Source organism: Xiphophorus couchianus, chromosome 19 (assembly GCF_001444195.1).
Source record: "Xiphophorus couchianus chromosome 19, X_couchianus-1.0, whole genome shotgun sequence".
NCBI classification, from domain to species: Eukaryota; Metazoa; Chordata; class Actinopteri; order Cyprinodontiformes; family Poeciliidae; genus Xiphophorus; species Xiphophorus couchianus.
In genome coordinates, this window is record NC_040246.1 from 12,169,725 (window position 1) to 12,195,540 (window position 25,816).

Consider the following 25,816-nt stretch of genomic DNA (forward strand, 5'->3'; position numbering starts at 1 on the left):
TGAAATATTGCCACCTTCCTAAGATAGACAATTTTTGAACCCCCCAAAAAATCACTCTCTCTTTCACAAACACCATTATCAATCTGGAAATTAAATATTACCTAGAAATCTAACTTATTAACTATTTCTCACATAGTCTGCTTAGGCAGACCAGTTACATTACATACATTATCAGTACGTATTACAGTTATAATGTGAAATATTTTCACATATGTTGATAATAGTTGATATAGAACAAATTAAAAAAGCAAAACTAATAATCCCAACAAAACTGATTTGAGTGATTACTGACATCCTCATTCAATGTTTACCATTATCATGATAAATCTCAACTCTTATGATTATTTGTTTCCAGCACTAATGACAAGTAATGCAATAAATGCCCATCGCTTTTCCATAAATATAGAAGCCTCTACACCTGGGCTGAATTATAACAGTTCCTAAACAGCAACTGATCTAAAGCAGAAATGAAATAACCATAAAAACTAAATAAATGCTGATATGGATGTAATTATTTTGCTTCCAAAATCTTTTTCTTCTAAAAAATCTCTCTGGATTCTAACCAGGTGTTTTGTTATGTGCTAACGGGATGATGGCAGATGAATTAGAAGATAGTTGAATGTTATTTGTATGAAAATGCAGTTCATTGTTGAATATTTTTATGCAGCAAATCCACACATGAATGGCTAATGTTGCCTAGGAATGTATCTAGTGTCTTAATGCAAGGGAATAATTGGAAAAAAATTTGTATCATAAATTTTAATCAAAAGAAGCAGATAATAAATTAATTCCTCTTTATTAAATCTAGCTTCAAATCCAGTTTAATAATTGTCTGGAATAAAATCCAATTTGTGTTTGCAGGACCGTATAAAGCTTTGTCACACGCTTTAATTTGATTGGACAGGTTAAGAAAAATAATTCATCTCTACTAACTATATTTGTTGCACGAATATTTTGGGTCACCAGAAACATTTTAATATGGTGTCTCAGCAGCGTTCAGATATGTTTGTTGTGTATTGTAGTTGCATGTTTTTTTTTGAGTTTGCTGCATGGGGATTACTTTTCAGCCATGATAAGGCATGTGACCCTTTTTTCTGTGGCTTGCAGAGGGGGGAGTGTGAGCTCCCATGCTGATCCCTGGTACCTTGAGGGGGTATGCTTTTGTCCCTGCCCATAAGCTCTGTTGGAGTTCTCCAACCCCCATTCGACCAGCAGCCATCACTGCTTCTTTCCAGGATTTTTTTCGAGTCTGCTGCCACAACGATTTTAGCAAAAGCATATGTTAAATGTTGCAACATGGTTGATGTACAGCCCTCATATGGGTTAGAACAGATAAAAGACACAGCCTCTGATAACAAATTTAAGATCACATATGGAGAAAAATTACTAATATAACAGTTTGGAAAGAGTAAGTTAATGTAGTGTACCAGAGCTCAGGATCAAAGAAACTCTGTATCTGTCCTGTACACACACACTCAAAGCAAGCTTATCTACTCAGCGCATGGGTGAAAGCACACGTTGTCACAGACGGGGGCTAAAAGGGGACAAATGAGGGTTAAGCTGCTTTCAATATTGACTCCATAAATATGGAAGAGGAGTGAATCCAGGATCTATTTACAGGTCAGATGAGTGGCTCTGTAATGACAGTCAGAGCGGTTTTCTTGATGAAAAGCAGAGAGAAAGGTTGACAGAAAATGTTGAAAATGACTTACTGAACAAAAAGGAACAGAGAGGCTACCTCCCATTTTGCTTTGCTGCCATCTTTAAAGACCTGCCCATAGCAAATGTAACTAGAGAGTTGATTGTTTGTACTTGAAACTTGAGCTGGCATTGCAGTGAGGTAAAAAAAAAAAAAAAACAAGTAAAAGGACTTTAACCTCCAGACCCATCATCTCACACACACTTTGGACATGCCCTCTGAGATTTGCATTAACTCTGGGCTTTTAAAAAGAAGTAATGATTGAGCTGAGCGTTTTTTTGTTTTTCACAATCCATTCTTGCTATTCAGGTTCTTGAATAAAAGGTAGCTAGCAGAGTTCTAAGACAATTGCAATTATGATCCCACCCCAGAGCTGAGTTGAAAAACAGGTTGTAGACTACATTAGGTTGTAGGTGGATCTGGGACATGAATAGAGGATAACTGACTTACTTCAAAAATAAAGAGGATAGAGTCCAGCTCTTCCCTTTGAGACTTGTTTCCTGAAACCACACAAAATAAAAAATATAGAGTGGAAATTAAATATATTTGACAAGAACATGATCGTTAGAAGTACAAACACCAAAGTGCTGAGGCTCAAGTGAAACAGACATGCTGGGTACTTACCTTTTTGTTTTAAGCTGCTTTCCAGTGTAATGAAATTTTCATAGAAGATAAAATAAATCTGCGAGCAGTTGCTTTCAAAGAATGCCTTTAGTTCACTCTTGTCAATGATGTCTGTGGACACAGAAAAATAATCAAAATGTTAAGAAGAGAATCATGATTGTGTGATACTGGATCATGTTTTGTAGACTGAAAATTTACATTAGTTCATTAAATAAAACCATTATAAAAAGAGATCTGCCTCACTCCATTCATATTGTTTTGTTATCATTATTTAAGATGGTTTGTTGACATATGAGGCGTTATAACTATCATTCAAGACATTTGTCAAACACACATTCTGCCGGAATATCACAGCAAACCCATGCCTAAGTGTTTCCTAAAATAAAACTTTCTTTTCAGCCTAACGTGGTTTTGTACACACTTAACCATATTATTTCTTTCAATGTACTGATGTAATTTAGTGATACATTAATTTTAAAAAATATAAAACGATAAACTTTAACCTGTAGATTAACAGCTTTCACACATAGAGGACATGCCCTCTTAGATTTTCCATTAACAACTCAGATTTTAAACTATTTATGGTGAGTTCCCATCTAGTATATTACATATATTTCTAATTCTAAACTGATGAATTTGTACCATATTCAGTGTCAAAGCAAAGCCAGAACACATCTTATGTATAAGTCAGAATTGCAAAGTAAATCCATAATGTCCCACACTTGCACTCCCATAAAACCCAAAATGTAAAACATCTGTATGTCTGAGAACAAAATGTAGTTTGCCTTTTTCTATTATAAATCACCATGTAAATGAATGTATGGTTCTATAAAAAACAAGTCCTTTAGCCCTCTGAGAATCACCAAGTTGTGTAAACAAAGAGGTATGACTTGGTTGTCATTTATTTACAGAAGGAATCATTGGTCAGCACAAATACATGTTGGTAGCTCCATAGCATCAGTAAAGTTAAGTGAAATATTGCAATGAGCCCTAAACAGAAAAACCATTAACATTTGATAATGTTTAATGGCATGGAAGTTCGATACTAAGGGGAGAAATTGAAGGGAACAGTAGATTCAGTGAGTCAGTGATAAAATGCAGTTAAAAATATCATAACATCACTAAGAGACATAGCTCTGCTTCTTTGTTTACATGGTCAACATTTAGAGAAAAGGAGAGGTAGGTGTTTAACTCTGTACTGAGGGATCTAAAGGCAGCTCCACAAGAGGACTCTGCATACATAATGGTGTTAATGGTTGAACAAATGAGATGAAGTTTTCTCTCTGCTCCTTCAGCTCATCTCCTTTGCCTTTTAGATCCAATAAGTTTTCTGCAAACATGTGGAAGAGATTATTAACTGCCTGTTTTTTCTGGGTCAGTGCAGCTGTGTCAGTCAGGTGACACATCTACGTATTTTAAAAGGGTGACAAAGTTGATGTCTGTTGCACTGCTTGTGAGTGTGCAACCACTGAATAGAACGTTTTTTTCATTTAGTGTTTCATTGTAGGTGTTGGTTGGTGTCCTGCTAGTAGGTGACCCTCCACCCGATCTCATGTCTTTGCAGCACTTAACAGGTTTTCTTTAAGGATTTTCCTATTTAGCCCCACCTGTTTTTAGTCAAAGTGGTTCCAGACCTGATCTCAACATCATGTTGCCGTCACCACTATGTTTCACTGTTTAGAGTTAACTTCTGATGGCATATGGTTGCACAGAATTTTTTTGAGGGGCACGCAAGTAAAGGGGCTAAATACATGTGATTAACACTTTTCAGATTTTTATGCGTAAACATTTTTTGATAATTATCATTTTACTCTCTTCAGAATTTTATGTCGCATACAATCCCCAAAATATAAAGGTTATGTATAGTGACAAAATGGGTAGACGTATGCAGGGATTTAATACTTTTGCAAGGTAAGGGTTGGAGTGTAATGCTGAACATTGATTTTATCCAAATGCAAGCACATCAAAACAGGCGAGTGGCATGCTAAAAATAATGCTTATTACATTACCACCTATATTGCTTAAAGAAGCTTCCATGACAAATATTTCTGCCTGACTGTTTCAAACAATTTTTTTTTTTACAATTTGCACAGCACAAAAAACCTTACCATAAAAACAGATATTGGGAATAAAATCATACATTTATAATACAAAAAAGATCTAGCTTTTGCTTTACTTGCAGAACATAAGATGGGCTGTTTCTGAATAATTAAATGTAGGTCAGGAGGAGTCCTGGAAAAATAACAGCAATTAAGGTTCACCTTCTGTTGCAATGTCTCCTGTACCACATGGTAAACTGGAAAACTTCCAGAAGCTGTTCAGCTCCTGGGGAGTGTTGGAATGATGTACAATGTGAGAGAAGCCAAGACCACTTATCTGTGTTCCCAGATTAAAGCAGAAATAATGAGGACGCATGATGGGAAAATTGAGTCACAGACAAAATTACTATTAGATTTCAGCCTTGATGTAAAAGGACAATCTGCAGAGCTTTATGAAGGAAATTAAAAGGTCTATCACTCTAGTAATGCACATCAAAATGCAACAAAATCACACACTAACTACACTGGAGAATAAATCGTGCAAATGGAGTACATAAAGCTGTGACACTGAGACTGAGTTTAACTGATTTCACGAGAAACTTCATTATTTTTATTTCGCTCCAGTAATCAATTAGCAATGATTTAAACAAAAACAGACAGTTTCAATGTGTCAGCATCCTTGTGGCTTAATGTTATCTCATATAGGTGCACTTAACATGCAGGTTATCAGATGCCTACTGGCAGTTAAAACATTTAAAAGAAATTATAATTAACACAGCGGAGGAAAAACTAGAGTGTTCATAAAGGCAAATGTAAAAAAATAATATGCAGAAAGATTTAATTTAACGTATGATTTATAACTTTTTCAGTTCTTTCAGATAGATTTGATAAAGTCAGTCGATGGTCTGTCAGAGTAGTTATTAAAATAGAAAAAGGATATGATATAGCTCTAAATATTAAGGCTACTTAAGTCCTCAAAAATGAACAGCCTGATATGTTTCAGGCTAAACTTTAGATTGTAAGATGTTGTAGCAAACGGTAAAGAATTATTACCAATACCTTAGTAATGCCAGTTTCAAAATATATAAGTAACAAGTATATATAGAATAAGTAAATATTTAGCTCTTAATAATAACAATCTTTTTTTGAACTTTGTACAAAAACACAAACCCAGGATTCAGAAGGTTGAGTAAATCAATAAATGTCCATCTCTTCCATACACTTCTGTTACAGATCAAATAGCAACATTGTCTTGTTTAGTTGCATGCCATTTCATATACCATTAAATGAATTAACTGATTACAAATTAATTCATTTTGAACACAAAGTAGCAGCTGCTGGTTGGAGCAAAGTCTGCAGAGCAGCAAATATTTTATTATAATTACCAAGCTTTTTCTGAACCAACTATAAGTAATTAGCAATGGGACAATTTTATCCTGCTATATTGAATATTTCTTGGGGGTGTTTGGTTGACAAGCAGCAGTATCTTCTGTCAATTCTCTCATTGTGAAATATCAGTAAATATAAAGGACATCAAGCCTTCTCTCTGCATTATTATTAAGTTTGAAGGTTGCTCAACTAAGCGGACACGTTACAATCAGTATCTAAGAAGCATAATCTTGGAGCCAGAACGCCCAGCACTGTGAAAATTGTCAGTCCGTGCCACCTAGAGCTGTAGCAGCTGGAACTGGTAATGGATTTTCACTAAAAATTTAATAACTCTATTACTGCTGCCTATTATGCTAGTAATGAGTTTCACTATGTATGAAGATGGTGGAGATTTCTCAACCTTATTCCTGTAGGGATTGCTTTTTCAGAATGCTTTTTTGGTAGAGTTGCACAAGTAGCCACAGAGATTCATTCACTCCCCAGAACAGACTTCTCAGGTGTCCTCAGCATAAGGACTGAAAGATACAGAAGCTGTTCACTGGGCCTGGGAATGCTGAGGATGACACTATATCCTCTGAGCCCAACAAAGTAACCGTTTTCCTCAAATGACACTTCTTCATCTGCTAAAACTCCCTTGTTTAAGACAAGAGGGCTTGTGTAAAAAAGTAGCTGGGAAAAACACCAGAAAAGAGAGCTTTTAAGAGAGGCGGAGACCATGACCTAAATACAAAATTAAATACACTGTAAGTTTGGCTTCATTTTCCAAACACACAAAAAGAAGCAAACATAATTCTACCATTTAAAAGCTTTTAAAAATTGAGATAAAAATAACAACCGCCTAAGCAAACTTAGACCATACATTTTGTTATACCAGTACAGGGAACTTGTGATATTCATGGTGGTTACGAACCACAGACATCCTAAGAATTACTAACATCTGCAAATACCTGAAAGATTCTACCTCTAAAAATGTTTATAACCATCAACAATCACCAAATATATCTTAATATGCATCAATATATACTGTGAAAACCATTCTGGTACAAGATGCTAATATTCACAGCATTCCTTATCAATGCTCTTGGTGATACAGCCAATCAGCACCAAGGAAAATGACTGGATTGGCTGCCAAGATTAATTTACTTTTGTATGCCCTATGAAGAATATCTCAATAGTCAGATTTTCACCAAATAATTTGGAATCACATTTTATAGAAAACTACTGAACCATGAATAGGTAAGAGTCCACCGTAGACAGATACTGATAGACGCATTAACTAAAGTTTCTACAACACAGTCATTTACTACAAGCCCTAATATACATTTTGTCAGTTTTTATTCTTATCTCCACTGCAAATCATGAGTTAATCATAGGCATTAATCACTAATTTTGCGCTTTTAATTGTGTTAGTGTTTTACAATTTTACATGACCTGAGAGGAGCAGAGAGGCTGTTCCACCAAAAGAGAAGTTGTTGCTAACAGAAAGAATATTTTAGAGGGTGGCTGAAATTAGGAGCTGCTCACATGGAGCTAAATACCTTCTGGTGAAACGCTTTTTGATCCCAATCACGAGAGGTTAGGTTTTGAGGATTTGAGGTGAGACATTATTATACCCAAGAACACAGTATCAAGTATGGTGGTGGTAACATCATGATGAGGGTCTGTTCTATTGCCAGTGATTCTGATGTACAGCACAAAGTAAATGGAATAAAAGGAGAGAACTACTTCAAAATTCATAAACTTTAACTCAAATGAGCAACTTGATGGTTGAAATTCCAACATGATTGTTTGTTCTAACCGGACAATAAACACAAATACACATCACAGCCGGTTCTGAAATGGATAAAGCAGCCTCACATTAAGCTAAAAAGACCCTTGACCTTAGCTATTTTGAAAAGTCCATGGACTATGCTTCTCACTATCATTTTTGATAAGGAAAAGAGGTCATATGTTCAGTTGGAATTTGGCCAGGACCTTCATGGCAACAAAAATATTGTGGTTAGCGTCCAGCTTGCTAAAAAACATTTGACCAAATATCAGTGTATGGTGTATGCGCCGGAATACATGTCAGACTCTTTGCAATCTGTCTGAGCTAGAGAAAATACAACCTGTGCACCAAATTCTTTCTTTGAAAAATCATTTTAAAATGTATTTTAAACTATTTATTTTGACACTTATTTCAAGAGTTCAAATATCCATTTATTTTCTTTTGACAAAATACATAAATTCACATTAAAGATTAACCAAGAGTTTTTAATAATGGCTGATTATTGAGTGCTCTTAAAAGTTTTGATATTCTGGGGGTTTTACACTAAATTATGCCAGACTACATTCAAGATATTTAATATACTGTATATATATATATGGTATTAAATATAAGGTTAAAAAAATGTCAATAATTCAAAACACACAAACTAAATCTGCAGGTCTGAAGGCACACCATTTGATTTTAGATTTCTTCTTGTGAAGTTAATACTATAAAAAAAGAAAGGTGTTTAATTGTGAAAGGGAACCACTAATATAATCTTTATTACTTAGTAATGCAGTAAAAATTACAACTCTGTAAGGTGCTACTTTCAGCTTTTTTTATTAATAACTAAATACTGTGTGAGCAGTCTTGAGAACTGCTGATGCTGATAACCTAATGATTTAGTGACCTACAATCTTTGTGCTCAAGCTAAAAACTCCAGCAATAAACCGGTTTGGGTCAGATGAGAGGGTTTTCCATTGTGATACATTTCCTGTTAACCAGCAGAGAATATCAGTTCTTCTACACCCACATCAGACGACCAGCTGGAAAATGATAATGTGCAGCCAAAGTTGACATTTATTTTGCAGGGCACAAAACCACTGTATCCTTTTGTAATGTTCTAAGGAAGCAGATGTTATCTGTTCACTATGAGTTAAAGATGTTTCAGCTTGTTGGTCTCATCTTCATCACAAATAAACTCTGATTTTTGAAGCATACGTTCAGTTCATAAGAGTAAACCAGAGAAAGACTTAGTTTAAACTATTATTGCAGTTCCACATGAATAGTTAGTGTGCCTTTTTTGTTATTTTAAGCTCAGCTAACACGATGTGTGTGACACTACTGTGTGCACTCTAATTGCTTGCTGAGTAAACAAGTAGGTGAAGGTCATTTAGCCAACTGAAGCCTATGGCAAGTTTAAACATTTAAACATCATCCTACTCTGCTTACCAACCTTTATTCAAACTTAATCAGCACACAACACATCAAATACATCTTTACCAAGGAAGTAGAGTTGGAATCAGATTTGATCCTCTGGGAAAAGTCCAATATATGCCATCCATTACACCACTTGAGGCAAAGTCATTAATATGCCAGGTCATACACAAAACCAGCCCAATCAAGTCTTTGATTAGACAAGCTCATTTGCATCAGCTCTGGGTAACTAACACTGCAGGTGCCCTATATTCGTGCCAGAAAGAATATAAGGGAGAAAAGAGTGATGTTTTTTGGCAGCATCTTCAGGAAGAAAAAAAAAAAAAAACAGTACTCTTTAAGGACCCCAGTGAAGAACACCTGAAGGGTACAACTGACAGAGTGAAATAGTGAAGAGAAGCAAACACTTTCCTGAAAGAAACAAAATAACCTCTAGTCAAAGACACGTTGAAACAGTGATGGGTTTTTCTCATTGCATATTGTAGATGTATTTTGCAGGTGTATAAAAAAGATAGTCCAATCTTTTATGTAGCTCATAGCCATACAAGATTATCTAATTTACCCAACTCAGTGGCCTATAAAGATGTGAAATAATTACTGAAATGGATCTAGTGTCATAAACGCTTGTATGATCATGATGAAATATTCTAAACCTTTAGGGATGATATTTTATATTATGTTGAGCTATGTTAAACTTAATATCGATATTATGAAAATTATTCAATGGCATTTTTGATGCTTTTGGAAAAGAGGCTTCCTTCTAGCTAAAAGCAAACAAACGTGATTAATTTAATTATGACTAAAATTGCAACTTCCTTAAATAGCACAAAACCAATAAGTATTAAACAATTTTATCTCCATTTAAAAAGTACTACATAAAAGTATGACTTCCCTGTTTAGAAAAAGTAGACAAGAGAACACTTAGCTTAGCTATAATCTGTCTTGTAATAGACAGAGACAGAACTAAATAAAATATGTTGTAATTTTTCAGATGGATTTTATTTCTATAGATACATGTGTCAAACTGGAAGTCTTTATAGTTATAGCTTTTCTACAAGGCACTGAGAAAGAGCTCTAACTCTCGGTTGTTCTGAAAATGTTTTTTACTTATACACTCCTATTTTGTAAAGATGATTAAGCTACTGACAAATTCAATATAAAAGTACTTATTTATAGCTCCTCAAGAGAAAATGAAAGTTGCTAAAAACCATTTTCAGTATTTCAGAACTTTACAACAATGATCATCAGAAATAAGCCTCAAAATCTCTGATCAATGAATCTGTAATAACAATTATCAAAAGCATTTCCTGCAAATACTGTTAGTCAAGAATGTTTCACTTTGCTCATGGTGCATGTAATTTCATTATGATGCAACTGTGCCAAGCTCTGCCTGGGTGTGTCTTGAATTGTGGTCAATGTCTAGCTGTGTAACAGATTGGGAGCTAAAGGGCTGCACAGAGTCCAGTGTGAAATTGTGACAGCAGCGCTCTTTACAAACGGGCATATCTCAGCAGTTGATCATAGAAGACCTGGCAACTTTCACTCTGTCATTTCATGCAACAATATTCATAGCAATACAGTGCCACAATTATCATAGAACCAGCTGTTTCAGACTTTATTTACCAACCTAGAACTGGCTCCATAACATGTTAAGTACAAAAAACATGTACTTAACAGTGTTTATTTTTGTATGGCTTTAAATTCTCTAAAGATTAAAAGGAATTTGGCCACTTAGACCTGTAACATAAATATAAACCCATTCCATGATCGAGCCCTGATAGCATCTGCTGCCACAGCAAACCACAGGTCTTTTTATGTTTGATTATTCAGAAACAATATAGGTAAACAGTGCAACTAAGCAAACGGGTTTTCCACTGGACACTACCAACATCATACACTTGGAAGCGACAGGAAAAAGGTGTTTTAATATCTGTAGTTGGCTAGTCGAGAGAATAAATAAGCCATTCATTCAGAACCACATGATTTGTCTCATATTTGAGTTCTGGTGTTTTGCCAAAGCTGGAAAACACATGATGTGGCAACAATACCTCAGAGTGAAAAAAAAGTAAAAACAAGGCCAAAAAGAGACAGGTTTAGATACAGCTCGTTTACATACTCTTATTATTAAAATGCCATTATTTTAATGGTTTTATAAGACATAACTTAATTCTTGCTAGGAAAAATGCTTAGTGTGACAATCTGTACTTATTGTGAATTTTCTTTAATCCACATAAACTGACTGACTTTTCAAAGATAACTTGTCAAGCAGTCACTGACAAACAATGAGCTTTCTGCAAATCTGAGGTTACTAGATTTCAACTTACTAACCAGAAGCTCTGACAATTATTGCTTTGCTATAAATGCTCTCCAGTCACTAAAAAATACCAGTAGGAGCAGTCCAGTCACATTGTAGGGAACTGGCAACTCTTGATGTGACTTACCCAGCCTCCATGCATTTCCATGTCTAAATTTGCTATTCTAATGACTAAGGGATTGCAGGACAGGACTTCATTGTGTTGCTAAAGGCTTATCTTAACAATACCACCATTGCTTCCACAGTGAAGCTATTTATGTTTTCCCACTTCTGCTTTTTCACTTCACTTGCTGAATAGTTTCTTAACAGATCTATTAAATAAAACATAGTCAATGACAAGAAGTATTATTTTTGTTGCACCAGCATGAATTGTCATATCATTAGGAACATATTGAATCAAAATGTTTGAAAGGGAGAATTATCAGTCTTTAACTTCATCTTTCTCATAGGAGTATCATAGTGATGATTAGGACAAATCTGAAATAACACTATTGTTTTGTTTGAATCTAGGATCAATTCGACAACATATCTAAAGCAGCCTACATTTTATTAACTGTTTTGTATTCAAGCTTCTAGGAGGCTAAAGTAAATATACTTCTATGAAAACATTTTTAGATTTCATAGAATACAAACTGATAGATTAATTTTAATCCAGTCTCTAAGCATCTTGCAACTAAGTCAATCATTTACTGACCGATTAGAAACTGGTATTTTTTTAACAAGTTCATGCATCATTCATATCCACTACCAGGTCAAACTGAAAACGACATTCTAAGGTTTTCAAACCTGACAGTCCAGTTGACTTGGTTCGAGCGGGAGGGGGAGGGGGGGAATGGGGGGGGGCAAAATTGCAACATTTGTCACTTCAGCAGGTGCGGTTCTCTTTCACACCGCACTGTCAAACAGACCAAACCATTTAAAAAACCTGTTTACCCCCTTGCCTGTGATGGTGCTGCACCAAGAACCACCAAAGGAAACAACACAAAAACCTTTGTAGAAGATACTGAGAAGAACTTCCCAAAACCACCAGATATTTCTCCCACTAAAACTAGACTTGCGCAGAGAATTTGGTTGTATTTACCCAGAATGCCCTGCAGTACAACCTGCTTCCTGCTTATGGAGCACTCCCCATACAATGCATATTGTATCCATATGCAGTTGAACCCCACCAGAGTTCACTTCAACCAAACTGAGATTTATGTTTGTAGGCGGACCAGGTTCACCTTTTGGTCCACATCAGCCTGATTGACCAGAAACGAACCAGACAAAACAGAGTTAGTGTGAATGCACCCTTAGATGCTGAAGTTACATCTGAAAATATTCAATTAGTCAATTTCAGTATAAGTGAGGAAGTTAAAAACAAAAGTTGTATGAAGGTTGTGTAAAAGAAGCTATTCATTCAGTAATCTAATAGAGAGTTAGTTGACAGGAGTTATTAGTAAGGTGAACGCAACACTGCCAAGTCACTCCACTTTATCCTCCTCAAGAGCTAAATTAAACTTGTAATGGAACAAGCTGACTTTGGAAATGTTTGAAGTCTTTTCATAATCTCTGTTAAAATTAATGGTCTACAAGGAGAAAGTGTGTTAGTGATGCTTACCACACTAAACGTACAAATCACTGCTGTTTGATTTTAGAATCAGTTTATAATGTCAACATTGTAATTATTTTGTCTTTGAAATATTAGAGAAACTGTTTAACTGGGAGCTGTTTAACAGTGACTGCTCTCTCTCAGGTTCAAATATAAAATTAATAACCTATCATGAAAAGCTCATAGCAACAATAAAAAAATTATTTCATCGTCTAACAAACAACAAATTAGATCTTTTTCCTCTCAAATACTAAGTTAGATAGCTGTTTTTGCAATAAAATTGATATTTTTTGTGCGCAAAAAATAAAGTTATTAAGGTGTATTACTATGCTATGCTGTATTTTTTTTGCGTGTTGAGTTTTCATTATAAATACCGCTATCTCATAACCTGAAAAAATTGACTGACTGAAAGAATCAACTAAAATCTGTATCAGACTTGAAACTTGCCAGTTCATGATCAGTACATCTCTAAAGTTCAGCTTTCCTGCTTTTAATCTTCTTGTTACAATATGAGAGACTGAGTATATTCTCCTGCCAGGAAAAAAAAACACTTTACCACTTGTACAGCTTAATAACATACATATAGGGAACAAAACTGAAATGATCACAAAATGTTTTAAAGAACCCTCTAATATTTGCTAAGTGTTATAGTGACACACCATTTAGGTGGTGATGTTACACCTATATTGTGCCAGATAAAAGACGATAAGAGCTATCGTTGTATGTAAGTCTAAATTAAGTGTTTAACAAAAGGGCACAATTACAAGCTGAGTGATGAAGCGTTTACCTCAGCCTCATAGAGAGAGGACCTTCTCGAGGGCCCTTTTAGTTTTGTAGTCATGGCTTCTCTTGGTGCTTCAGCTTTTGATTTCCTCCTATAACAACAGCACTTTCAATTGACCCCAACAACACTCAAAGCCCACAATAAAGGAAGGTAAGGTATCAGACACGTCATTTACTTTCTGTAATTAAAATGCAAATCAGAGTCATCTATAACATACAGTAAGTTAAAATGAGAGTGCAAGCTTAAACTACAACACACCGGTTAGTACTAGTAACACTTGGTACACATGCATTGTAGTTCCCATGCAGTTCAGCATCAGATGCTACCTGAGCTTGTTTACACCAGCAAAAGAAGCCACTTCTGGTTTTAGTCAAACCAGAGGTGAAAAAAAAAGAAATGTCCTCCCTCTCAAGTATTTACTGAAATGATTTTCCACCACTTCTTAAATCCTCCTTTAAAGTTCTCTTTTTGCAATAAACTGGACCGTGCCAGGCATCATGGAATAAAGCGCAGGTTTGGATCAAGGAGGAGAACAACCACCACAGAAAAGGAACTGGAAAGAATCTGCAGGAAAAGCCACCCGTGTGCCACCAGTGAGTTTAGCAATGAGCGACCAGGAGGTTGGTTGGCCTGCTGTAATTAACAACCTCAGCCAAAAGCAGCCAGGCATGACCGACGAATTAACATGCAGCAGCTTTCACACACTATCCCACAGATCCGTTCAGTGAGCAAAAACAGTCTTAAAATAGCCTGACCCGTGGATACTACAGTCTGATTCAACAAGCTTGATTAAGAAATAACTAGGAACTGTTACAAAGCTTTCAAATATAAACATTTACAGTTTAACAGAAGCTTTAACAGTAACTTTAGCAGTAATTAATGGTATTTTACAACAGTGGCAGCTTCTGCTTCATTCATATTGTCTATAAAAGACATGCCTATACAATTTTCCAAGTCAGTCACACAGTAGGATGAATCATCTCTACTCACAGGTCGGTAACTGATGTCGACATATACTGAAGTTTTAAAGTTACAGTTTCCAACCTCTAATATTTAAAGTTATAGTCCTCACATTGAGATGTCAGAGAAAGTGATGGAGTAACCAGAACTGTCTATTACTGTATGAAATATGCAAGTAAAGGCGCATTGCCTTTTTAAATGGGTTGCTGCACATTGGTGGCTTGCTGGCTGAAGTAAAGTTACAACAATTTCCACTTCCTTAAGAGAGGGACAAATTTTAAAAACATGTCCAGTCAATAAAAACAGTGTGGAAAAATTTAAAACCCAAGACAAAATTAAATCACAAACATTTTTTGAAGCTGTCCAGTCAGAACCCAGACTTAAATACGAATAATATTCGGTGGAGAAAATTAGGTTTGTTCACAGACACAGAACTCATCAAAATACCAGTGGAAACATAAAAAATGTTGGTCTGCAATTATAGGAATTGCTAGACTACTGTAACACAAAGATGTTTCCATTGATTTTTGATAAGGTCATAAAAAATTGACCTGCTATTTTTAAATAAAATATAAATAAACATGTAACTAATACTTTTTATCGACACTGCTTTGAAATTGTTTTAGGAATGGCAAAGCTTGCATCTAACAATCAAAAATGAGCAGTAAATTGGGCTTGCTTAAGTATAAATGCTCTTTTTAAAAAAAAAAAAAAAAAAATCAGTATAATGAACAGAATTATCTTAAAAAGATAAAACTCCAAGAACTGAAAGGACAGCTGTTTTTTTCTGTCCTTCACCCTTCCTTTCCAAGTCCCTGTCCTCTTCTCCGTAACACCCCATCTCTAATCACCACTTCCTGGCCACACAGGATCCAACATGAACAGGAGGAAATCCTTCCTTAGCTGAAAGCATAGTAAAATCAGCAAGTTTGGGACACATCAGTGTGTACCATCAGCTGGAAAAACACACCAACATTATCTTTAGCCACACATGGAAGGAAAGAAAAACACTTAGGGACAAGCAGTGATCTGTGCAGACCTTCACGTTGTTCGCACTAGTCTTGACATTGACTGTGTTTATGCTCCTGTAGCTGACAAGTCCCATTAAGTTAACTTTTCAAAGTTTAATCCAAGTTTCTAAAGCACCATAAAGCAGAAAATGGCTGTCACTGTTGTTCCACTGTACAAGAAATCAATGAAACAGAGGACGTGTTCCTATGTAAAGGTCACAATTAACCATGTATACGTCAACAAATGTTCCAACCCCAAACATCTCAAATGCACATTATCCTCCAGCAAATTACTCTTTTTCACCAGGATGTGTAAATTTTTTTTACCGTGAGTGTATTAATTGTATTTTAAAAACAAATTTGTATATCCACAACATTAAATGTAGAAGTAAGAATAAAAACTTTAAGTTAGAACTTTTAATATTAGTAGGTCAGATAACATAGAAAACATTCATTATTACACGATGAAAGTTCTATGCGTTCTTCAATGAAACACTTACTGAATTACTGGAGTAATTCAGTAATTAATACCATATTACCATATACACTCCTCCAACAAGTCTGTTTAATATTTAAAATTCCCATTTACAGCCACATGATAAATAAAATAGTTATGCAGCAGTACATTCTGCTGTGATACAATAATAAGATTATTTATGATTGTTAGGCAAGATAGTGTATTTTGTTTGTTTTTATTTGTATGGTCTGCAACAATAACATTGATTTTTTTTGTACAATGTTCACATATTGACTTATGCTGTACGACAGTGAATTTTACCTGTTTTGTTAAGAAGTATGTTTGTTGGCAGAAGAAGACGACCAAGATTTTGTTCCCCAAAAATCAGCAGCAAGGTTGGCTGTAAGACTACATGTTATCAACAAGTCCCCATCATTTTGGCCAGAGAGATTTACAAAAGGTTTTAAAAAGTTATGATTTGAAACTGCTAAAATACTCTCACTACACAGTTCCTACAGTTTAGCAGTTTAGAGTGCCACTATTCTATCTTTCATTGCATTAACAGGGATAATGTGTTATATACAGTATATGAGCCACAAGAACTCGGGCATCTGGTCAGGATGCCTCCTGGACGCCTCCCTGGTGAGATATTCCAGGCACATCCCACTGGGAGGAGGCCTCGGGGAAGACCCAGGACATGCTAGAGGGACTATGTTTCTCGGCTGGCCTGGGAACGCCTTGGGATACCCCCGTAAGAGCTGGAACAAGTGGCTGGGGAGAGGGAAGTCTGGGCCTCCCTTCTTAAGTTGCTACTACAAAATTTAATGGATGTTTTATTCTGAAACTTTCATTTGCTTACTCTATATATAAAAATGCAAAAGCAATGTTAGGGAAAAACATTATAATAATTTAAAGAGTGATCCAAAAACAAGAATATGCCCAGTAAGAGAGTATTCTTACTGGGCATAATTATTTTTTGGTGTCTGAGTTCAGATGAAAACAAGTAGACCAGTTTGAGATGATCAAAAGGAAACAGTAACTCAAATACCTAAACAAGATCTATGCATTATAACATCTCTCAACACACAACATGATGTACCTTTAAAAGGTGAAGAAGCAGCATAAGACCACACCGAGTGCCTCTCCTATAAGTTAAGCGCAGGAAACTAGGACTAATTCATGCATGCTTCCCCAAATTAGACAATAAAAGATAGGAAAAACATTGCTTGCTGTAATTGGTCTCGATTTCAACAGTTTCAAGATGGTAGCAGCAGAATTTGATGTAAACAATATAAAAGCATTAACATATCAATGGTTCTAGCTGGTATTAGTGGTGAAGAAGATCAAACCATCTCTCACGTTGATCACAATGGGCAAGGATCATATTCCTGGCTGCAAATTTTTAACATTCTAGCCATACAGCCAGACAGAGATTTAAAGTGGATCAACAAAAGCAAATGAGGTGGATTAGCAGTGATTGCCAACAACTGATGGCACCATCCAGGACATGTTATATCATCTCTGCTGCCTGGATGTTGTGCCGTTAGCATGTCATGGCAGTCATGAGTCATGCAGCATCAGTCTTCAGTCAGAGACCACTTCAGATTTGTTGCAAGATTGACTGCTACTGGAGATCTTTCCTACCTACAGCATCATGAGCCACATCGACTTTGACGATACTTCATGTTATGACAACATTTAATCTCCTTTAGGGAAAAAATAAATAGTTTTGAATTTGAATAGAATTTTATATATTAAGGTTTACTGTATTCAACAATGCAGCAGTGTGTAAATTGTTTTGTTGTTGTTGTTTTTAACAAAACAATACTTTGAACAAGTGTGACAACAAGAGATAAAACCTTGTCTTTTTAAATGATTATATTGTATTACCAGTAGAGCACAATAGCTAATATTATGTCATAAAACCTGCATTTTCTTGTTAATAAACAGATCGAACCAATATGATACGCGTCATTTTCAAATAATGATATAGAGTATAAGGAATTTAAACCCCATAGTCTAGAAGACCTGCTGTCTTACATTCTAGGTTTATTTTTAAGTGTCTGATTATATATTCATTCATTATTATTATTTTTAAGAGTAACAATGACTCAGGAATACATAATAAAGACTGGCGGTGAGAACGCATTTTGATGCTCGGCAACATCAGCTAGCAATATTGGCTGGCTAGTTAGCAGCCAGGGAGCTAACTCATATTAGCTAGCTTCCATCCGCATCACATTGAGACTTGTTGTTGCTGTTGTTGTTTTTAAGAAACACTTATAAAATATAAAAATGCAAACATTAGTAAGAGTGCATTTCAACAGCTCTCTGTGTTTTTTTTTTTATTATTTCCACGCCGATAATGCGCGTCTTAGTCGTCAGGTAGCTGTAATTAGCAGCCGCTCAAACAGGCAGACAGCTAACCTGATACCGTGTTTGACGTTAGCTCCTGCAGCTAAGCCTCGACGATGCAGCATCCAGGAACCACCGCCGGTGACTTTTCACTCACCTATCAGCGCCCGCAGGTGCTTCTGTCGGGTCAAAACATCCTTCTTTGGGTCCAGAACTTTCTGTGTAGATTTCTTGACGTCCCCATGCCCCCTTCGAGTGAACATTCCGCTGTAAAATGCAACCGTGGAAGCAGAAATCACCTGTGTTTCACCATACACCAAGGCTACAGTGCGACTGTCACTTTCCGCACCACCACTCTATGGTTGTTCGGTAAACATTCACCCGACGGCCGCTAGTGAGCCTTGTCCTGCGTGTGTGTGTGTGTTTGTGTGTTTTATTTGGTGGGTGTGTAAATACGGAAGCACAGCCGACAGAAGGGACGGGTTAGATCGTCTGAACATATCCTTTTTAGTTTATTATGCAGTTCCACCTTGCACTTCCAGTGTTTTCAAAATAACCCGAAATTTTGCTTTCTGGTTTAGGAATAAGCTACTGGATTATGATATCGCTCGGTTGAAAAGCCTTCAGAACGCGAAAGATAAATGCGTGTTCCAAAATGAATTAAGAATAAATGAAAATCTGTAAATATTTAAAAGTATGCAAAGACAATAAGTTCCTCGGGTAGCTTGTTTAATAAAGGTCTCGCGTTTGTCATAGCTCACAAGCGCCCTCTGGCGTATGCTTTCGCATTTTATCCTCACAGAGATCAACAACGTCCTGTTTTAAATTTTCAGGATTTTGAAATACAAAGAACACGAGACCAAGGTAAGTAGATTTTGGACATTTACCATTAGAGTGACATATATACTGTATTATTCAACAAAAAAGCTAGCTAAATTGCTAATTAAAAACTAATATCTGTTTGTGCTGCCCTATTGACATGCAATGCAAAACGTGCGGTGAATGTTTAAAACCAATGATTAAAGTGGGAGAGAGTGGGCCACAATTCCACTCTCTCCCAATGAGAGTGGCATTTTGGCCCACTCTCATTTGCAGAAGTTTTTTTTATTTTTTTAATTCAGCCAAGTTCAGACCTTTTGAGTGTGAACATTGTGATAATGGTCCGACGGACGTACCTGAATAAGATTTAGAATGATATAGATAAGTTCAAAACTTAATTTTACGTTAATTTTGAGTTATTTAGAAGTGACTTTGCTACTGTGCTTTGAATCATTGTCCTCCTACAGAACCAAAGTGTGACCGAACTTAAGATCCTTTTCTGAAACTGGACATTGTGCTCTAAGATTTTTTTTGCTAGAGAGCAAGTTTCATGATTCCACCAGTCACGGCAAGTCTCCCAGACCTCGAGAAACCAAAGCAGCCCTAAACCCTCCCACTGCTATCACCATGTTTTATTGCTAATATGATTGTCTGTTCCTTAAATCCTGTGTTAGTTTTTAGGTCAGCCATAACATGACACACTTTCCACTTTTTTCTTATCACTTCACAGACTAATTTCTCAAAAATGTTGGGGATTATCAAAAGAGTTTTAGATTTGCCGTTGCTGTATGTTTTCTCCAGTTCTCACTTTGGTTGCATGTAGTCCTGTGTTGTTCAGACTGTCATGAAAATATCAGATACAGGTTGCATTAGGTCAAAAAAATCTGAATTGGGTCACTTCTGGCTGCAGTATGAACACAGCCTAATCATTTTGTAACCTTTTCCGGACTGATGGGCTAAAATCTTATTATTATATCTGCAGGTCAGATAAAAATTAGGCCTTGGTTGGACTAGTGACTGTGAGCCCAGCTTTATAAAAAAATTTGTTTAATCAGAGTTCATTCATGATTTAAGAATGAACTCTTAAATCATTCTCATTCTCTTAAATCATTTCACATAGCGGCAGGTTGATTTGAATTGTTTTCTCCCTTAATGGATGAAATCAATATTAAAAAACATATTTTTTTATGGTTGTGATTTTTAAAACACGTGTAAATGTGAAGGCACTTTTGGTCAATTCTTCATATATATTTTACCCCACCTTCAATAGACTGCTGTTATGCGTACAGGACTGCACCAAATCAGATGTCAAACAGCAAAAAGAAATGGAAAACATCCCATAATTTACAATCGGAAAATCATAATTTCTGCTCAGTACTTCAGTTCTGAATGAATTTAATTATTCAATTTACCAACATTTCACCAACAGAAATGATGGTGAATTGCTTTTATGATTATCAGTGTTGAACTTGGACAGGCTAATTTAGGGCTGTTTGTTGTGTTCTGAAAGTTCGAAAATTGACAGATCAAAGAGTACAAAGGAGAGAAAAAAAATCATGCGTAAAACATAACATAACGTTCTTCAGAGAAACGAATGTTGAATAATGGCTTAAAACAATTAGAAAAAAAATCAAAAGAATAAGAAAAGAATTCAAGGCTGGATTTAACCAGCGCAAAAAAAAAATGCACGTAAAGTCGGAATAAAAACAAAAGGTATAAGAAAAGCTTATTTTGCAACGAAAAGGAGACAATATAACACCAAGTTAATTGGATTTGACATTGGCCTAAGTTATTTAGGTTGCTGACATAATTGTACAAACCAAATAACTTTTAATAAGAAGTTTATAAGTGTTGTAGGTTTCTTTGTCTTCATAATGTGTCTCAAAATGTTACCAAAACATGGTCTTAGTAGGTTGTTTCAAGTCTTCCTCTGGGGTTTTGGAGAGACATTTCACTGTTATAATTTCTGCTGTCAGTAGAACCCCAGCTAATATATTTTGGCTTGTGAATAACAGGGAAAACATACTACCATATGTTTGGTAGTTTTTAGACACAAAACAAATTGTCCTAAATGTTGTCCAGGTGGAATAGCTAAAAAATACAACTAAATTAGACTGGAATCATCTCACCTATAGTAAAATACTTTAATTCTAGCATTATACCTTTAATGCAATGAATGGCAAACCTTTGCATGCATTGCAAGTAATTTGCATCACTGAGTGAACCCATTATTACAACATGTAATAAATAAATGGAGTTTACTCATTAAATGAGATGTGATTATATTTTATTTTATTCCCTTTCACTATGAAATCACTATTCGTGGCACCAAAGCTACAACTGTTTTAGTGATGTAATACTTAAGGTTTTGATGAGAAACATATTCTGTGAGTCACCTATTTAAATAACCTAAAGCATAATTAGCTCAAAACTATAGACAGGAAACTCTGGACAAAAATGTGTTTAATCTGAGATAAGTCTAAAGTTTGGTAATATTATTGGAAAATATTCATCAGCAATTCTGAATTGAAATGGAGTTGCAATCATTTTACTTGTCAGTATCAATTTTTGGAATATTACTGTTGGAGCTAAGGTGAAAAATGTATTTTTTTTTTGTTCTTGGTACAAATGACTTGAACTATTTCATGACAAGAATAATCTCTCAGGGTTGTTTCTAACTATTCATACAGAACATTTCTTTCTGGGTTGCTATGCTTCTGAATATAACCTAATGCAACGAAGCTTCATTTGAAATATATTTAGGACTATGCTGACACAGGTGTTGGCAGCACTGCCCTGCAACCAAAGGCTTTGGGTTTGAGTCTAATCAAGGCCTTTATACATAAAGTTCCACTGATTGTTCTTACTACGCATTCTGTCCAGGTTTCCCCGCCTTCCTCCCACAGTTCAAAAGCATGCATGTCAGGTTAATTGGTCTCTCTAAACCTTGGGAATGAGTGTGTGCATGCATTGCTGTTTCAAAAAAGCTTGTAAGAAAATGTGAATATTTCATAAAACTTTTAAAGAAAGGATTTTTAATATAAAAAATTGACATAAGTCGATCAGCTCATGCAGATGAAATAGCCCCTCAAATAATCACTGACTGTAAAAGTTCAATGTATCTGGTTTAGTAGTGTCTAATCACAAGCAATGCAACAGTTGCAGCCTTGTCCTTGATAAATCTCTGTGTTGAAGTTGCTAAATATCTTGAAGCTCTGACTTCAGGCACAGTCCTTGCTTTGGATTGAGATTATCTGTTTGGCTTGTCTACACCTTTTCCTTCCACTCAGCTTTCCAGTAACATTGCTTGGATACAACAATTTGCAATAATCTTGTATGTGTTACACTTGTCAGCAGTAGATCAGGTCAGTAGTTTTCCCATCACTTTAGGCCACAGCATGGTCATAACATAGCATTTTTGTGTTAAAACACCAACCTTTTTTATTGATGTTATTTAAGACTCACATTTTATCTGAAAATAAATTAAGACCAGCTTCACTGAAACATTAACATATTTCACTCTGTGTGTAATGAATTTATGTAATATAGGGGTTTCACTTTTTGGGCTGAATTACTCAACGGTAGGCATTTTTTTGATTGTTTTTGATTTAGTACCACAACATATTCTTAGCTAACTAAAAATACATAAAGTTTGAGCGTCTGTTTGTTTGAAATTGATCAAATTTACCAGAAGATGGCGCCTAAACCATTAGTATGTATGCAAAGAAACAGATCGTTTTTTTTATTTATTTTGAAGCATTTTTTTCTGAGTCTGTGGCTTGCACATCAAGTGTTATATTAGCCAGTGAAAGTGGTTCAGAATTAATTAGGAGGGCAAACTGGCAGGGAAGCCGCACAAAATCTCAAAAGAAAACCAAGATTCCTGTGTTTTATAGGCAGCTGCATTAAAGTCTCTATCCTCAATAAGCAGGGAAGAAAGTATACTGCATTCCATCCACTGCCCCCACATTTTGAGCACAGACAATATTGTAAGAGCATTTATCTCCCTTTTTCAAGATCTCCACAATGGATGCGTTGGATGATAGGAGAGAGAACCAAGGGAAGTGAGAACTGAGGCCGTCGAGGAGGAGGAGAGAGAAGCGAAATCAGCCTTTGCCCTGCAGTTTGGTATGACACTCATTATCTGAAGTGGGCCATTCTGAGGAGGAAGGAGGTTGCCTGTCACAACAGATGTTGATTACACAAAACAGGGTTGTTTGGAAGGATGTGTGAATAAAACACAAGCTCTCTATTCCCCCCCCCCCCCCCCCCCCCCCGCACACACACACTTAGGCTGGGTTATTGTTGATGCTTTGTCATCACTCTTAATTGATTGTAATCACCGTTCCTTCTTGGCAAACCTACCCTGTTCTTGAAATGCAAGTTACTGCTCATTATCCAAGATGGCATTGACCGAGAATAATCCATCACTAATAACAGTGGGTCTGGTTGTTTACTTCCCTCTCTAATTCTGCACCTGGAAATAGTTCGTTGTGGCCGAATTTTAAAATAATTTATTGTAATTTTATGGCTGTATGCTGTCTAGTTGTGTGTTCAGTGAGGGGTAATTACAGGCCTTTTTTAAGGTGAAACCATTTCTTTAAAAACTAGTAGTGTCTTTAGTTTCTTTGCCAAGTACCAGGACGAAGCAGTGAACAAAGGTTTTGATTATGGCCAAATGGTGGCACTGCAGGCTCACAAATGAAGGCCACCTCTCACCCTGACCAGACTGGACTGATTTCAAGCCAAGGTTTGAAAAGCACTTGTCTGCTCTAAATTGTTCTTATAAAGAGCTTGGAAATACTTGACTTTTCTCCTTATGTGGTTATGGATTTCCTTTTTGGACAATTAAGTGCCATTAAAAGCTAATGTCTCCTGTTAAACTACACTAACTTGATGAGGATGTACATTAAACAAGCTACCAGAAGTGGGGTTTTCTTTTTTTGGCACAAGTTTTGACACTTAAAAGGAGAAAATTAGGAAGGAAATTAAAACCTAAACTAATATAAATGGGAAATTTCCTGTTTGGCCACCTACAACTGCTTTAGCCATGGAACAATGATGCAATCAGAAAACCAGTGTATAAAATTGAAGCTAACTGAATATGAGGCTCCTTTTAAGGATTTTTAAATTATAGGACCCAATGAATTGACTAAATAAAAAAAAGTAATAATGTATTTTCCAAATATATTTCACATTAGAAGTATTTTTTTAGAATTAAGTTACAATGTCCTATTAATTTAAGTTATTCCTCCCACCAGGGGTCATCACAGAGCAACCAGGTTTATCTCACAATTAACATGTTCAAAGCACAATCTGGCTAATTATAATAACTATTTCTTTTATTTTGAAATCATTTTCTGGAGTAATTATCAGTTTCACCTTTTTAACTGTACAGAAACCGACATAATATTAATAATCCTCGGAGGTGTAGTATTTTATAAAGCACACTGTCGATTTTTGGAGCCCATCTACATAAGTGTTACAAGACTGGCACAAGAAGTAATTCAAACAAACATAAGGCATATTCTACATGTGTGTGGTGGTTCTGGAAGCACTGACTCCAGCCACAGTTTATGCCTTGAGAAACCCCCCCAAAAAAATTCAGTGAATTTTGTTTCACACTCTTATTATTCTTCTTCTACTACACTTTTTTTCTTCTTCCAGTTTTAACAAAATGTGGATATAAGTTTGGATCTCCCCAAAATGCTGAATGAGTTTTGGTTCCCTGTTGCTTGTGCACTTTCTTTTTTAACCAAATTTGTTTTTCTTCCACTCAATTTTCTATTCACATTTTTGGATACAGCACGCATTGTCTGTTCAATAACTCCCAATACTCTTGCCCTAATTTCTTTATGCCACAATGTGGCTATAGGATAGCTTTACTTAAGGTATCTTTATCATTGGTCTTATGTAATATTCACATTTTCTAAGAAACTGAATTGTGGGTTCTCATTAGCTGTAAGTCTTAACCATCACAATAAACAAATTTAAAGCTTGATTTGATAAGTCATAGTAACATGTATTTTGAGTTTTTCTTCATGAGAATTGACGAGCTTTAGGGATTGATCATAAAAAAGTGGATGGAAATATAAGCATCCTGGTAGGTGTAGTGTTTGAATGCCTGCTGGAGTTTTTGTAGCACATCTCCATAAAAGGTTAATGAGGGGGCACTCTGAAGTAATTAAAACAAGAGCATTATAAGGCAGCAGTTTCACATAAGGTACTCGTAGCAACATACCCCACACTTAATTAAAGCTCATTGCTGACAGCATTTGGTGTCTTCTCAGGTAATCTGCTGTGAAATTAATAAGGAGGGAGAATTAAATGAATAATGTTGGCAAAGATATTTTTTTTCCCTCTGCCTGCAGTATTCATGACAGGGGTCCTCTATCAGGAATGCATGATCCTTATTGCGATGTAAAAATACTTCTTCAGATTCCCTCCGTAATCTGATTCCAATTTAACTTGTGATGTGACACCGTAGCGACGAGCCAGGGGGAGGTTTAATTGAAATGCCAGTGCTTTTAATTGGATTCTGTTAAGATGTGAAATTACCTCCTGAATTGCAGTCTTGTACCTTTAAATGCA

General features: G+C 35.8%; 1 protein-coding gene across 12 annotated transcripts in view; it reads right to left on the reverse strand.

The window, feature by feature from the left end:
• ralgapa2 (Ral GTPase activating protein catalytic subunit alpha 2) overlaps positions 1 to 18,855 on the reverse strand; it is a 109,394-nt gene extending 90,539 nt beyond the window's left edge. For 8 of the 12 annotated variants that reach the window (XM_028000231.1, XM_028000242.1, XM_028000239.1 and 5 more), the window contains exons 1-3: positions 18,564 to 18,854; positions 2,324 to 2,434; positions 2,150 to 2,199 (exon numbers count right to left, since the gene is read on the reverse strand). In XM_028000231.1, the coding sequence (XP_027856032.1) occupies positions 2,150 to 2,199; positions 2,324 to 2,434; positions 18,564 to 18,669 (267 nt within the window). In that variant the 5' untranslated portion in view covers positions 18,670 to 18,854. Of the gene's footprint in view, positions 1 to 2,149; positions 2,200 to 2,323; positions 2,435 to 18,563 lie in introns of all 12 variants that reach the window. The other 4 variants (XM_028000241.1, XM_028000240.1, XM_028000230.1 and 1 more) reach the window with 3 other exon arrangements.
• Positions 18,856 to 25,816: the final 6,961 nt, after the last annotated feature.